The sequence below is a fragment of the Lepisma saccharinum genome, chromosome 3 (assembly GCF_977018435.1).
Source record: "Lepisma saccharinum chromosome 3, izLepSacc3.1, whole genome shotgun sequence".
NCBI lineage: Eukaryota > Metazoa > Arthropoda > Insecta > Zygentoma > Lepismatidae > Lepisma > Lepisma saccharinum.
In genome coordinates, this window is record NC_139231.1 from 27,823,679 (window position 1) to 27,841,099 (window position 17,421).

The 17,421-nt window shown below is 37.9% G+C and overlaps 1 protein-coding gene across 2 annotated transcripts in view; it reads right to left on the minus strand.

Moving 5' to 3' along the window:
• Positions 1 to 17,421, minus strand: part of LOC145984947 (DNA-dependent protein kinase catalytic subunit-like) — a 241,918-nt gene that overhangs the window by 30,430 nt on the left and 194,067 nt on the right. For both annotated transcript variants that reach the window (XM_083118377.1, XM_083118376.1), the window contains exons 43-47: positions 15,677 to 15,822; positions 12,420 to 12,631; positions 8,460 to 8,970; positions 7,164 to 7,364; positions 6,073 to 6,173 (exon numbers count right to left, since the gene is read on the minus strand). In XM_083118377.1, coding sequence (XP_082974503.1) covers positions 6,073 to 6,173; positions 7,164 to 7,364; positions 8,460 to 8,970; positions 12,420 to 12,631; positions 15,677 to 15,822 — 1,171 coding nt within the window. The remainder of the gene's footprint in view (positions 1 to 6,072; positions 6,174 to 7,163; positions 7,365 to 8,459; positions 8,971 to 12,419; positions 12,632 to 15,676; positions 15,823 to 17,421) is intronic.

Here is a 17,421-nt window from a genome sequence, read left to right on the forward strand (position 1 = left end):
AACGGAGGGTCCAGCCCTTGCAGCAAGTGACCATGGGTTAGACGGCTGTGTCCAATACACATTCCGGTTACAAGGACTTCTTCTCGGTGAGAGGGACGGGACGAGGAACGCCAAGCACCTATGGCGGGCTTAATAGTGTGAAGCTTGTTCCCCGTTTCCGTATCCCACTCGGCCTGCCAAGTGTCAAGAAGGAAACAACGAAGCAAATTCTGCAGGTCGCTAGCTGGCAAAAGGTGGACGAGAACGTCGCCATCTGCATCAGCAGACTTAGCGGTAGCATCAGCTGCTTCGTTCCCCTGAATGCCCATGTGGCTAGGGACCTAACAGAAGCATACATCGGCACTGGCAGATAAAGACACAAGCCATCTAAAAATGTGTTGCACTACCCGATGCCGGGAATACGGCGAATCCAGGGTCTGCAACACGCTGGTCGAATCACTGCACACAAGGGACTTTCTTCAGACCATTGACATCTTCAAAGTCCAGTGCCTTTAGAATGGCGTACAACTCTGCCGTATAGATGGAACAGGCAGGATGTAGCGAGTAACTGGTACTTTGAGAGTCTAGGACGAAGGCACAACCCACTGATTCGACTGTCTTGGACCCATCAGTATAGAACACATAAAAATTGGGATGCTTCGCACGAAGTTCTAAAAAACGTTGCTAGTATACGACCATTGGTGTTTCTGCCTTTCGAAGGGCAGTCAGAGAATAATCGATGGAAGGTGCAGGGAAGTCCCAGGTTGGGAGAGGCGGAATGAGAGGAGAGACGCCAGGAAGATCACTGTCAACACCAAGTGCTGACAGGATATCGTCTGCATGAACACCAAATGGTCTAGTGACATTAAGGTGGAGTCTGTACATTGCCAGCCTACTATCATCTGAGACAGTGTGATATGAAGGATGTGAGGGGATAGAGCAAAGATGGAGGAAATAGTTCACTATCAGTCGCTGTCTTCGCAAAGACAGCAACGGCTCGGATGCCTCGACATACAAACTGGTGACTGGACTGGTACGGAAAGCAGCAGAACACACATGAATACCAGCATGGTGGACTGTGTCTAGAATGCGTACTAGATAGATAAGTGGGCAGACGAATACACAACACATCCATAATCCAGATTCGACCTGATAAGTGAACGGTACAGGCGGAGCAGTACCGTTCTATCAGCACCCTAAGAAGTATGAGATAAACGCATAGAAGGTTGAGAACCCTCAGACAAGAGAACTTTAACTGGCGAAGGTGAGGTTGCCATGTTAATTTCTTGTCGAAAATGAGGTCGAGAAATCGGACCTCATTCACGAAACGTAGGGGAGCTTTCCCCATGTACAGGTCACGGTCAAAGTGGCATGTACGTTGACGACAGAAATGGACGTACACGGATTTCTCAGAGGAAAAGCTGAAACCAGTTTGGGAGGACCACTCAACCAAACGGTTTATCATCATTTGGAGTTGACGAGAAGCTGACGCGAGATTCCATGAGCAACAAAAGATCGTGAGGTTGCGTACATAGAGGAGACCATGTACAGGGGCAAGAATGTTTGCCATAACACTGTTCACTGCTATGGCAAACAGAGTCACACTAAGTACACTGCCCTGCGGAACAGCCGTTCTCTTGAAGATCCGAAAAGGAGTTCTTAACACATACGCAGAAAGAACGAGCGGATAAAAAAAATTGAATAAAGTATGCCATATGGCCACAGACACGCCAAGCATGAAGCTGCTTGATTATACCACGTTGTGTCATAGGTCGAAGAAAACTGCTACTAAATGTTCCTTCTTCAAGAAAGCATCCTGAAGGTGCATTTCCAGCTGAACCAGATGGTCTAGCGTGGAAAGGTTGGAGCAAAAACCAAATTGACCTGTAACTCGAAGCTGTGGTGCGTTCTTTGCCTGGTTTCAGGATGGGAACAATAATAGCCTCTTTCCAGGAGGAGGGAAAAGAGTTCTCCAACCAAAGCCTGTTGAACACCGTGAGAAGGAAATTTTTTGCTCTACTGGACAGATGACGTAGTATCTCGTAGTGGATCCTGTCCACTCTAGGAACTGTGTTTTTTCGAATCCCGAAGTGCCTGTATGGTTCAGTGTTAGGACTTTGAAAAACTAGAGGATGTTGTTCCTTCTCACGGCGGAAACAAGGTGTGTAATTTTCTGAGCTCGAAACATCAGAAAACTGCATGGCCAAAATATTTGCTAGGTCTCCGGATTCAGTGTACAACGTCCCGTCGTGCTCCAGAGCACTCAGAGGAGTGGATGCATCTCCTGGATGCGACGAACTTTGGTCCAAACAGCTTTCGACGAAGCCTGCTTCGTCACAGAAGACACATATTGGACCCAGCATGTCTTCGTACTGGCTCGAATTAGCAGACGGGCACGGGCATGCTTAATGCAAACTGCTCAAGGTTTGCAGCAGTGTGGTTCCTGTTGAACCGATCTAAGGCACGGTTGCAGTCCTTGTTGGCTGCACTGATCTCTGCAGTCCACCAGAGGACTGGGCGTCGCCTCGCACGTCCACTGGGATGTGGAAACCGTTAAGGTTCCATTGGAGACAATAAGCCATAGCTGTAGGTATGATAGTTACCTTTTAAGGCGTACTCTATTCTTAATCCCTGTCACCTTGATAAATTCTTCGTCCCGTATCATGTCCTCAGGTAAGGACACAGAGGGCGAAGGGGATGGGGAAGGGGCAGCTTTTAGCTGAGCTTTAAGTCTCAGGGTGGTGGATGCTGCCCTGACTGGAGAGCTAGTGGACTTCAACACCTTTACAACTATTCAATTGACAGTGAGGTTCAACCTGAACAGGAAAGTCGCCCAAGGTCTTAAGCTTAAGAAGGTTGCTAGTCTGGCGATCTATACTTGTCTGGATGAGGAGGCTTCAGTTTCGCAGTTTTTTGATGTCGAGGACATCACATCAGCATAATCCACTTGCTTTTTTATAAGAAATGGTGACAGGTCCTTTAATATTTTAGCTCCATTTTTCTTTGTGTTAGTAGACTCATCGTTACTATCTGTCAATTCAACTATGCTTATTACAAGATAACATGGCACTGTCGTGACGTTATTTGTCTTTTCCAAAAAAATTAAGCGGGCTCGAAGGCCGTGCTCATTTTGGGGGTTTTCCCCAATTTGAAGGTGATTTAGTTCCCATAAACTGTATGATTTATTATAAAGGGTTCGTAAATTGTTGCCTCAACATGCTCTCTATGCCGAGGAAGGCCTACCCCCAAAAATGAAGGCTACTCGAGGACCAAACCGAAATCTCCGACGCCACGTTCGCGACTCCAACTACCCCACTACCCCTGCAGCCAACACTGTCCCATCGGCACGTGCAACTCACACCTTGGGATAGTGTTTTTTTTATCGAGGTTATCTCCTCTAGCAGGAACCTTACTTAGTTACAGGGAGGTCAATGGGATGGAGATGAATGATGTGATGGAATGGTGAACTTGTGAGTTATGGATATGAAGGATGAATGAAATGAAGAGATCATAATAATGGCCTCCCTACTAAGCTCCCTAGCCCCGTCAAAGCAGTCTTACATGGAGGGGGCCACCAAGGAAGGAATTCAGATGCAGGAACACATGAAAATCACTTGAGGTATAATCAAACTGTTTTCAGTTAAATGCCATGATGAGATCATGCATTGTGATAGAATGATGCAGATGGGTACTGTTATGAATCGTCAGCCTGGCTAAGCATGTCACATCGCTTACTGTGGGTCGTTAAAGAGTCTCATTCATCTCTATACCATCAAATCAATCATGGCATGTTCTCCATCCATCTCACAAAGACAACGATAAATTTCAGCAGGTTGTAGCTTGATAGGCTATACTAAACTGTTAGCATTAGTGATATTCAAAAGTACAGTGGAAAAGAGTCTGAAGTAGGACCTGGCACAAGTGGTGTGACGAGAGAGATGGACAAGGAAAAGAACTAAAGTTCAAATCATAAACCCTGAGACCTTCTGTAAACAAAACCACCTGCATGCCGAAAGCATTGCAAACTCATAGAAGTAAAATAATCCACACGAAAATCCAGCGTTGTTACAGGATTCATTACGTAAGGTAAAACAATGGCCAATTTGTAGTATGGGATACGCTGCCGCAAATGACGTCTCACTTTAAACCCAATGCTCTTTCTTTTTTTTACTTATTGCTTCACCTTTATGGTTAACTCTTTGCACCAGTAATCACTTCCCATAAATTTTGGCTTCTTTCTTGCATGCGAATTGAATATATTTTACTTGCATTTTTTTAGACAAATTGATATAACATGGTAATGTATATTTCTAAGGATGATATAGATAGGAGTGTATTTGAAAAATGTTTGTAGATTGTATGTAAATTGTATCTTAGGTAAATGAAATATATAATGGGCATAAACAGCCATATGCAATGCTGTAAGTCCAATAAATATGTTGATGATGATGATCAAAACAAGACAAAGAAAGTTTGTAAATTTATTGCGGTTGGAAACTTTGACAAGCATCCTAATAACGATTTTTGTTCCGCCAAATGTAGTGCACTTCGTAAAATAACTTGGTGACATGGCAAGGCAAGATAAGTGTGAACATTTTGTAGTAATACGCATTGTAACTTTCAATGAGCTTAGAGATTTGTGTACATAATGATATTTTATAACATTGGTTATTTTCTAAAAATAATCATGTGAACAGCAAGGAAGTAGTGCAACTTAGTAATATTGCCTGACTTATCCTTAGAAAAATAACATGCCGAGTTCTATGCGTGCGGGAAGGTCTCCGTGTTCTCCGAGCTTGTTTTCAGAACACCAGCAAGGACAGCCTTTGAAAAGGGATGAGAAACAGATTCTACTCAATATTTATGTAACGTTCTGTCAGTGGTATCCTGAGAAACCAGTAAATGAAGTGGTTAAGTTGGTATCCCAGTGCAGTGGAGTGTCAGTGTCTGCAGTTTTAAGGGTTATGAAAGAGAGAATGACCAGGAGAGTAACAATGTACGTGGGTGCATATTCCTCTGATGTTTTGAGAGCGGGTTCTCACATTCAGAGGCTCTTATATAAAATGAATAGGTGCGGCGAACTATGAGTGTAACAGCAGATGATTGCGGTTATGAATCAGCTGACGCGGAGTGATACATCGAATCGGTGAGACCGTTTGTTTACAGAAGGTCTCAGGGTTGGTGATTTACACTTTAGTCTCCTCAGATTTCACACATCCTGCATGGTCCGCAAAATGCCACCATACACTTTAGTAGAAAATAAATATTTTTCTTTAAAATTTTGCACCAGTATGCGAAGCAAAACTGCATTTTGTGATTCAACTACAACTATTTTAATTATTCTGATTATTTCATGCATAAAATTCTGGATATTTTGAAAATAGAGCTCTAGTGGATTTATACAGATGATTATACCACCAGTGCTTTGGTAGTATAATGGTAAATAAAATCGCAAATTTGGTTCATGCTTATTACTCAAAAGTAAAAAACTCCATTCCAAGAGCACATTCAAAACCTTCAACAATGTGAAATGGAAGAAAGCATTCACAAATACCTTAATTTTCTCTGGTTTCAGAAAACAGGGCTAAAGTGAATGTTCAGTAGAGGGCTTCATTTAGTTATGCGATTAAACAAACATTCTGAGTATTTCTCAGTAAGTACAGCAAGCGATAGAAAAATCTGGTATTTTTTAATGATATTGGAGTTTCTTTAATTTAATTCATGTTTAAAGTCAATTTTCTCATCCCAAAATTTTGACACAGCATACCTTGAAGGATAATTCATTCTGGTAAATAAATTTTATATTCCATGTTTAAGAGTTAATTTCACATTATTCTTTGACTAAATATGGCAAGAAAATGTACCTTAAATCTTTAAATAACTCAAAAAATTAACATCATGGTGTACAATGTCACATTTCGTTCTTCCATCAAAAATGAAATACGCATGTCTCTACTTATTTATCAACATTTATAGTCTGAACTATGTGAAATTGTTTCAGCGTTCAGTATCAGTATCAGTGGGGAATTCATATTGGTTCAAATCATGTATCATATGTTTCAAGTAATACATAAAAAGATAACAGTTACTTACCGCTGATGTAAAACTCTCTCGTTACAGTCTATAAGCCTCTTGAGAGTTACAGTGTCATCAACCCATTCAATAAGACCAACACGTGTATTCAGTGGCATCACCTTAAAGAAATAAAAATAATAAACTATATTCCATGTATCTGTTCAGCAACTTCGAAAAGTAAATTAATTGTAGTAGAATTTAACATACAATTTCTTAGTTGTCTAAATAGTAAATATAAAGATTCCTGTTCAAGGAATTGACTGCAATGCCTCTGAAGGAAAACATGTGTCTTAGAAGTTGCGTTGTTTTTATTTCAATACACATTATTAATATAACACTAAACACACAATACAAATACAGTGGAACCTTGATATTATGTTTCTCAGGGTACCAATCTGTAAAAAAAATAATAATAATTAAAATGCAGGAAAACGTCAAATCTAGGAAAAATTTATAACATTTTGCTATGTTGGGACCATCAAGATTGAATGTATAATGTGGGAAAATGTAAAATTGGGGTTCCACTGAAAGAGTAAATGGTTAATGTTACAGTCTTCATTGTTGTTAACTTTTTTAGAACACCCTGCAGTCTATTGCCTTTGTAGAAATGGCCATTGCAGAGGAAGCAGTATTTACAATGTAACCATAATGTTCTCAACGGAAGTTACCACAAACTGGCAAATCAAAATTTCACTGATGCAGATTTTTGTCAAACTAATCAATCAGGTTAATATTTGCATAAACTAGTATAATAGGCTTATTCAGTTTTACAAATTTTATCACTGTATCTGTATTTTTCTGATTTTAGATCGCCTTTCTACCACTCTAACCCAATCCTAACAATGACAAGGAATGATGATTAGATGATACTGATGAAAGAACACTCACAAGAAACACCCATGACGTCACTATCTGTTCACAAGGACTAGCAAAAGTACTACCCAACATTATTAATTCAAGAAAGTACATCTAAGTGTAGGCAGTAAAATTGCAATTGTAACTATAAATATGTGAAAGAGAAAAGCTACACATTAAAACTGCCTAACTGGTATTTCCATCAATCTTTGTATACAATTCAATACATGGACCAAAGCTTTTATCAGTTTTACCTTGTATGTGAATATTGAAAGCTGTCTCTCATTACACACACTATCTTGCTCAAGAATATTATTCATTATGCCAAATAGCTGTTCAATTCTTTGATCCTGCCGCAAATCTTCACCTCGTTTTACTAAATACTTGTGCTCTTGACCATCATTCCCTAATATAGTTAGTCGTATAGGTTTCCGTATGGATTCCAACACAGTTACCTGCAAAAAATTCAACAGTTTACATTATTGAAGGTGCATTTCATGAAATTTCAAGAAATTTAAAAAAAAATATATCTTATTAAGTAATTTGCAATTAAAAAGCACTATGCAGAAACAAAAGGTTTTTACCTTTTGCACAAGTCATTAAAACTTCATGAAGGTGACCAAGTACAGTTTCTTATAAGGGGCACATTTATTTCCATTGTCAAAATGCTTTCAATTTCAATTTTCCTTTATGTTTATGAGTATTAGAAAAAGAGAACAATGAGTTCTAATTTACAGTTTTCTCCACAGTTGAACTTGTAAGCATATATTTAAGTGAATTATTAAGCTACACAAGGCTTATTAAAAATAGCATTAATAAATGTGTTTGACTTCCATGCATTATTTCCTATGGAGAATGAAAAAGCTCCCCCTTTAAGTTTTCAGGGTTCAGAGCAATGTTTTGCAGTTTTTTGTAGCTTATTTTTCTCATTTCTGTCCATGTGCTTTGTTCAGTTATCTGAAGTGACATGTTCCTAGAGAACTTTATAACGCAATTCTTCCATAATCCCCCATGCAAAATTCTAACTTCTGCCTTACAGCAGGTTACATAGATCTACCCTCTCATTAAGCTCCCAACACCCATCAACCTTAAATACAAGGAAAGCTCTTAAACTTTCCAACAAGAATCACCATGCAAGTTATGGAATAGAATGATAATGGGACCAAAGTTGCTGGAATCCCTCAAACTTGGTCATACTTCATCTAGGTTTGTGTTAGAGACGAATCTTCATTGTGGTAAATCTATTCATTGTGTTTTGCTAGCCATATGCATTGCCATCTTTTGGTAAAAAAAAAACAAATCACTGCGATTTTTTTACTATCGTGTAAGAATGAAGTTTTAGGCCCTTAAAGTCTTCCTAGAGCAACATTTCTTAACACATTTCAATTGCCGATAATATTCTCTCTTTAACACACTGGTTCACAGCCTAGCGAATTGTGCACGGAAGCGTAACTAAACACTACAGTATCAGTATTGCTTTCAGCATCAGCTCAGCATTATTTATTATATAAAAAATACAAGAAAAAAGAAAAATTAACAAAAACACTTACAGTCTGCCCAAATCCAGCGATGGTCACATGATACTGAGGTAGAGGTTTGGCTTCTCCAGTATATTGTCCAGGGATTTCAACACTGCTAGTGTACTTGAGCGATTGGAATTCACTAAGCCATTCACTGTACTCTTTTAGTGTGCATGCCTTAGCCATAGTTTTTCTAGCTTCCTTGAATTCTTGTACATCTTTATGGATGTGTTTCAGCTTATCCCTGGCCTGCACAAGATTTTTGGAAGATAAAACACTCTGGAATCTAGGCTTAAAATCTTTTAGTGCACCATGCTCCTTACCAATGATACATAAGCCATCAACTTTCTCGTTCCCATACATCTCCTCTATAGACGCGTTTACAGAAGCTTTCAGGTTCTCAAGGGTTGATTTTGGGCTCCTGATGGCTTTTCCCAAATTCTCCATTTGGCTGCTCAGAAGGGTCTCTGGTGCACAAACATAACCCAGAGCTTTCAACACTGTTTCCATCAGAGTTTCGCAGCAAATCACTGCTTTCAACCTGAAATAAAGAATTAAGATCACATGCAATGATATTCGTGACTTCCAAGTTGAATTTTACTCTGAATACTCAACAGTAGGGGTGTAACGATTTGAAATTTTAGCAGATACTAATAAAGTGCCAATGTATGAGGTATGACATCATCATCATCATTAAAAAAAAAAGCAAAAAAAAAAGCACTCCTACGTTCTGGTACTTACCGAATTAGTGTCTGTTGTGGCCATCACTTTCAAAGCAGTTCCCTTTGGCATTGACACACTTCTGCATTCGCTGCTGCCACTGTTGGTAACAATACTGGAAGTAATTTTGTGTGAGTTCACGTTTTCGTCTTGACTTCTTCAACTGAGTCAAAAAGTGTTCCCTTGAAGCCAGACTTTAGTTTCGGGAAAAGAAAAAAGTCACATGGTGCCAGATCCGGCAAGTAGGGGGAATGTTCTATGACAGTAATATTTTTACTCACCAAAAATTGCTTGACAGACAGAGCTTTATGGACCGGTGCGTTGTCCTGGTGCAAAATCCATCTGTTTTTCCACAATTGAGGCCTCTTTCTCCTCATTTTTTTGCGAAATCTGGTCAAAACCTCAATGTAGTAGTTCCAAACTTAAGTTTACTAGTTCAGCCACTGCATGCACACTCAATCTTCGGTCACTTCTGGTACTCTGTTCATGTTTGTGTCAGTAACTGAAGACCGCAGCCTGCCTGAATGATCCCTGTCTTCAGCACTTTCCCTCCCCTCCGAGAAATATTTATGCCACTGAAAGACTTGTACTCTGGACATACAAGTATCACCGTATGCCTCGGTCAGCATTCAGAATGTTTCTGCTGGCAACTTTTTAACTTTCACAAGAAACTTGATGTTAATCCTTTGTTCCACTTTCAAACTAGCCATTTTCCACCACAGCACGGTTACACGTGTTCAAGGAATTATGCCTCACTCGGAACTGCTAAGGTCGGGCGAGTCTACACTTCATTCAAACTAATTTACTGCAACTGCTTCCATTTATGAAATATATATTCAGCACGTTTTTTTCTTTTTTTGTGTCAGACCTCGTAAAATTAACTGATACTGATAACCGACATTCTATTGATGTGATATAAAATTGAAAATATGCTTCATGACTAACCTCAACAGTTCATCTACTCTTAATGTAACAAGTGACAGCAATAGGCTTTGTATTAGGAAATGAAAATTCATATTTAGACATTTACTTTACACAGCAAGGTATATGTATGCAGTCATAAATATAAAAACAAGATTGCAAAATTTTGCACCAACTTACAGGGTTTTTTATAGAAACATTAGATGGATGAAATTCCTGGACATATTATCGATAATGTGACAATCAATATTCAGCATACCAATTAATCTATCCCACCCCTGCACTAATAATTTAAACATTTTACACAAAGATATAATTTAAGAAAATCAATTTTCTTGCATAAATATAAGTCAATATTCCAAATGTTTGCATTATCATTGTTGTCAAACTTAAGTCTGAAACTTGACCATGGCAGTGTGACATTGCATTGCCTGTTACAATAATTTATATAATTGCCATAAGCTTCAACTTACTTTGCACTTTTAGCTTTCCATCTCTGCATATACCACATGTAAACTGAGAAAAATGGTATTTTAATTTACAACTAGTTTAAACACTTCAAATGCACTGTCATGTCTGTAACCCACATCCAAGAACCTCTTTTCTTTCTTAAATCTAAAGATATGTGATAAATGTACAACATGCACAAGGTTAATTTTTGTGAAGTTTGTCAATGCTGCTGACATCCCAAGTAACCACAACCATTGGGCCAATGTCAGTTTTTACGCGGGAAAGGTTGGCTTTACATTGGTAGCCAAATTTAAGTTGGTTTTACGTTGGGCCAACGTTTACCCAACAATGAAAAAAACGAGTCAAAATCAGTTTTAAAAACAACTTTCTCATGTTAAAACAACTTTCAGGAGTGTAAAATAAATGACATGTAGCAGTGTTTCTTTTCGAATATTTCAGTCACAGCACATACTGGAAATATAATATATTTTTAATGAAAGTAGAAGCTATTTTTAACTTTCAGTCACTCACCAGTCCTTTGTCAGCTGCCATGGATGAAAGATGTGTTGGAAATTTGTTATTGTTTGTCACTTTAGTTGTAGTAGAACAAGAACATTCTTACAGGTATTCTTGTGAAGGTGGTTAAGCAATGTTATTTGCAGACTAAAGTCCATGAAAGGTGGAAATCTAAGTAAACTCTAGAAAGTTTTTTGTGCTACCACTTGAAGGTATGGTGCCTTGAAAACAATGATACCATATGAATGAGAAAGTGCTGTGTATTTCTTTTATTTTCACAAATAATTTGTACTGTTATTTACATATGGCCTCACAATAAATTATGTATGTATCATAACACAAACCTATCTAAACTTTAGTTTTCAGTATGTTGGTAAAACTGGGCCAACGTTGGAACAACTGCTAAAATTAGCATTGCCCAACGGTATGTTTTACGTTTGGCCAACCATTTACAGTATGTTGACCCAACATTGGGCCAACCACTTTTGGTTTCTTGGGATAGGTAGTACCAAACGCCTGATCTTAGAAAACAACAAGACTTCAAATGTATTTAACAATGAAACAATAAGGCAGTGATGTGTAATGATTTTGTATAACTGTGGTTTGGAAGGTCATATGTATGAGTGTTGGGAATGACAGTTGATTTTTCAAAGTAATTTTTACATTGGAATATATGGGGTGTCTACCATGGAACTACAGTATTTTTAAAAGTCTATTATTCCTTAATTTCAATTCATATTGGATTTGGTACGTATTACTCACAATATTAAATATTAAAAAATATTTCTATTAAGAACACAATAAAAATATCATACAAAAGCTATTTTACTTACGTATTTGTGAGTCTACTCCTCGAGTTAGCTACGTTTTGGGGAAGGGACTGCCCCCTTCTTCAGGCGTTCTTTTAAGGAAATGCAGGGTAAAAGGGACATAGTTTTATCTGATAATTTTTTCCTCAATCCTACCCGTCCAACCTTTCCTTGTGTGAATTCGACGACGCAGCATGGCAGTATTGCATGCTTAAAGAACGCCTGAAGAAGGGGGCAGTCGCTTCCCCGAAACGTAGCTAACTCAAGGAGTAGACTCACAAATTCCTAAGTAAAACAGATTTTGTATGATATTTTTATTGTGTTCTTAATAGAAATAATCCTTAATTTCAAGTACTACAGGTCTTGTTCTGGACACAACAGAAGCAGTCACACAGTGAATCATTTTGAAAAATGGTGATTCTGGACTGGAAAGAGCAAGTTGTGTAGTAAGCAAAACAAAATGGGTCAGCCAAGAGTAACAAGACTTGAGTGTTCAAAGAACACCATGGCAAAAAATTTTCTCTAGTATCACAAAAAGACTGAAGCCTATTTCCAACACATATATTTCAATCACCTTTGTACTATGTTCTCAGCAACTTGTCCCCCTTTATCTGGCTGGAATTTATAGTTCTCACAGCTCAATTGGAAAGGAAAATACAGAGCTCTTGGGTAACTCTTAGCCAGACGGAGGATTAGCTCTTCAAGGCAGTTGGCTATTTGACTGTCCAAACATGCGAGTATCTGATTTGTCCATCCTAAAAACATCCATTCCGGTACAGTGGCACTCTGAAAATGAAAACAGATCATCAGTTAACAAAGAATACAATGAATATTAATTATACTTACGCATAAGTAGGATCTCATACTATCATACTTATTGTAATGTAATGTAAAAACTATCAGTTTGAATTAGGGCTGAACTGATGATAATGTACTGGCATCAGAAAGTACCAGTCACCGATACCAGCTACTTTCCACAATCTGAATGTTTTGCAAGATCAACAACAATGTCATGCGACACTGTTGTGGAGTCTAAATATCCTGGAAATTATGCAAAATGCATAATTTTCTATATTTATCCAACACTGTGGGGTAAATGAATGCTGTGATGAAATGATTATCTTGTGTGAAATTATGAATATTTTAGAGCTATACTCTAGTAAATTGATATTTCATAGTTCCAAGGGAAAGCTTATATATATTGCACTTTATAAATACTCTGAACTGTTACAGTTTTCGATCAGTGGGTAGTCGTGAGTTGTCTGATTGATTTGGTTTATTTTACTTTTCTTTTCTTTCACTTTTAGCTAATTGCAAAGATGAGGATGAGTGATGATGTGATGAAATTGATGAAGGGGCAGTCACAAAGAACACCCATGGCCAAGCCAGGACCCATGGTGTCATAGTATGTTGTGCTAACCACTTCACCACAGAGGTTGGCTTCAGCCCTAATCTGAATAAAATTACCAATAATAGATGTAACACTCGAGTCCAGGTATCCTGCATACTTTCATCCAGTTCAAATATCCTGACAATTATGCAAAATGGGAAATTATTCATTAACTATGACCAGATATTGGTGTGTCAAATGTGGATAGTTTAATTAAATGAGTTAAGTAAAAATCAGATCTTGAATGCCTTTAAATCGATATAATGTTCAATCATTGATATCAATAGTTAAGAGAAGTGGCATCACTATCAGAAAGCAGTATCAACTCTCAACCCTCCTATTGTATAGTAGGTACTTTGTTCTTCTATAGTTATCTTGGGGGGAAATAAAGAGCAGTGTCAGTTATAATGTGTAAAGTAAGGCCGAAACAGTCATCAAAACTCTATTGGCATTGGCGATAACATTATATTGATGAGGTAAACTATATCTGCTGCAGATAGAAATATATGCCTTGAAGGCACATGAGGGATGTGGAGTACAGTCCCACACATTCACAATTTTAGCCATTTGAGGAGGTGATGTGATATGCACCAAGCTCCAGCCACTTTTAACCCCTAGGTATCCAGTTATTAGAGGCTGGGTTACCCCCAGAGCTGCTTCACACAGGGACGCTGCTAGAAAAATGTCCACCTGAAATCACCCATCCTGGGAATTGAACCCATGTCTCCCATATGGATAATTGCATTGGTGAATCATTAAAATTTCGCAATGACTTTACCAATCTGATATTTCTATAAATAGCTCTTTTGTTATAATTTTCATGAATGTATGCATGTATAGCTTGGTTTTCCAAAGTAAATATCAAAATATGTGGTATTTTTTGTATGAACACCACTGTATTCACTTGATTACATATATTAACAAGATTCTAGTTGTTCATACAACAATTATCCGCCGGACCTCTCGCATGCCTGTAATTTCATTTACGCTAGAGCCATTTTAAGCGTGGGCTTTTCAAACTAGCCACGAAGTACAAAAAATATCATAACTCGAGAACTAATTACTGGGGAGTTCACTGCTCCTGTGTGCTATAGGGCCAACCGTGCCTGAATCAGACTGATACTTCTTGAGTAAAAAATTAAAACATTATATACAGCTGCAGTGTTGCCAGCTTCATGACAATGTCTGGAATTTTGCTTTTAGGTTGGCCCTATGGATGCTGGATAGATCAAATTTCGAGGGAAGCACGATAAAAGACCACACTATGAGGATATGTAATGCACGTGCCACAACTTTGAAAAATACCGAAAATTACGGGGTTCGAAAATTTTGCGTAATTACAGAAAATTTCTAACTTTGGGCCTTTGCCCCTGCTTTCCCCCTAGACCCTTTATTGTCGGATGTTACTAAAAATGTTGCTTTTTACTCACTCTTACATTTAGAATTCAAATTGTTCAAAAAAGATGTAGTGGTTTATCTCCAATTTATCCCATAGTAACAAAAGGGAAACAAAGGGTCTTTCCGAACGGTGCTTGTTAATAATAGTAACAATGGATGTATTGTTTTGTAATTCAAGTATACAACATCTTGAGGCATAAACTAATGAACAAAAAGACGGAACTGAAATCTAGTATATAGTTTACAAGAAATCACACGTTTATAGCTGCCATGTGCTAACACGTGGTCAGGGCAAATTTCGACAATCGAGCCTTTGTCCCCATGTCCCATCTGAATCTTTGTCGGGCATTGCTTAAAATCTTCTTTTTGACTCATTCTTGCTTGTAGACTTTAAATTTCTTAAAATGATGCAGTAGTTTTGAATACACAGCCACATTTAGAAATCTATCCCATAATAATATGGTGGTAACAAAGGACTTTTTCAAACTTCGCTTGATAATAGTAGTAACAATGGATGTATTGTTTTGTAATTCGAGTATATCATACCTTCATATGTATACTATAGATAAAAAAAAGACAGAACTGAAATATAGTGTATCGTTCTCAAGAAATGGCACATTAATTGTGCTCGTCAAAATATAGACCATTCAGCGTTAAAGGGTATACATGTGGAGGTCGAAATTTCCACCATCAGTCGGCTAAAGGTTAATATTGGATCGGTATATTTTATGTTCTTTATATTGGTATCAGCTAAAATTTGATATCAATCTATCTCTAGTGTACAGTAGACAGAAAAGTGATGAGAGTGCAAAGTTGCAAAAGTAGATAAAATGTTATACCTTGAACAATTACGTACAATAGAATGATTGTTGGATATGCCTAGTCAGCCCACAACAAATATAGTAGAACAGTACATATAAAAGTTTCACAACTAAAGATTTTTATTGAACAAAAATGTAGAATATTATACATCTATGCAGAGTAAAATATTATTCCACACTAAAAAAAATCACTACTTTTGCATGAAATCTTCCCATACTCACTTCTGTCTTGAATGTTTCAGATAAGTCTTCAGCTAACTCTGGTAGTTGAAGGAGAACAGAAAATAGCTGCCTAGCTTCCTGTGATCCATGCTTCATTGCATTCAAAATGGACTTTACAAACTGTCTACCATAGGTAACACGCTGATCTGTGTAAAATTGAAATACATTTTTTGTCAAAAATTTTCATGAGGGTAGAAATTTTTTTTAGAACTAAGTAAATAAAATTATTGTATAATATATTTATTTGCAATTTTACCAACGAGCTGTTATACATCTGACAAGCAGTTTGAAAATGAGTTTTGCAGTTCTCTTAGTGGAAGAAATGTCCATTCGGCTAGCAAATGGAATGATGCCAAGATAAAGACTAACCTATTTGACCTATTTTCAACATTGAGACATTTATTTTGCACACGTATAATCATGGACACTTGTGGGTTGTAATGATCCTATTGAAAGTCAATAGGTTTGTTAAAAGCCAGAAATGTCTGTGACTGTAGCAGGCTGAGGAGGGCTTCCTTGTAAAATCTTGTACCCACTTGTGCATAGATTAACAAAGTTGCTGGGTGCGATAAGATGAGATGGACATCAATCGTGAACACACGTGGGCAACACAACACAAGCCCGACAGAGGATGAGTCCAGGCGGCAGAGTCTCGCTTGCCTCCATGACTGCAGGTACCAGGGTCTACTACAGTACATGTAAGAGAGGCTGACATTTGCTGTTTCATCTTCAGGAAAGTCCATAACTGTTTTAAACTACAGTCGGCAGCATTTTCCCTCCAAATGGCACAATGAACTTCTTTTTCCCAAGCATATCTTATGCCCTGTGCCAACATATTCATGAATGTGAAAGTAGTCATCTTTCCAATTACTTTATTGTTTTTCATTGGTGCACAATTAATGTTTATTGCAATATCAGCACATCATCATATTAATCACCCTCATCAACTTCTCTAGTGAGACTGTTTGAAATATGGCGATAAAAATGAGCAGGTGCCAGAAAAAAAACAGTGAAGTGGGAAGATTATATTGTATTGCTTATTCATAAACTCCTATTTGCCTGAGGAAATGGTGTACTTTTACTCCATTAAAGCAAACACCGAATATGGATGAAACAATAGACCAAAGTTTCACACCTCAGCAAAATAAAAAAACAATAACTGAAAATGATGCACCTGATGTCCATTCTAGCAACCTTGTGATTGAATCTCAGTTGCCGAGGCACTGGCCGTGATGACACTTTTTGGAACAGATCATGTCTGATCCCCAATGCTGATTTGAGCTCCCCACAGTGACTAATTGGTTGACATGAACCAAGGCAACCTCATGCTGAACATTAACATCTGCTCAATGACTTTCCAGGTGCAACATGCCCATTCATAACTGATAACCACCAAAACTCTATCTTTGGTACACATCTGTTTGTCATGTCCACTGCAATAACATGGCCACAAGCTTTACAGTAATTGCTTGCTTCTGCCTTCTCATGCACATTTCCTGCATACACTTTGAAAGTCAAATGTCACACATTGGGAGCAGAAGACTGCCAGTAACTGTTGCAGCCATTGTTTTCCCTTCCTAAAACACATTCATGAATCACACCCATATAACTGTTACTTAATGTGTTCATTAGATAATTACCAAGAATTCCAACCAACTATATGAGCAATCAATTTTCTTAGGAATACACATGAAGCCTTTTAATAGCTTCAAACCCAAATTTCTAGAACTTTTTTCATTAAGAAT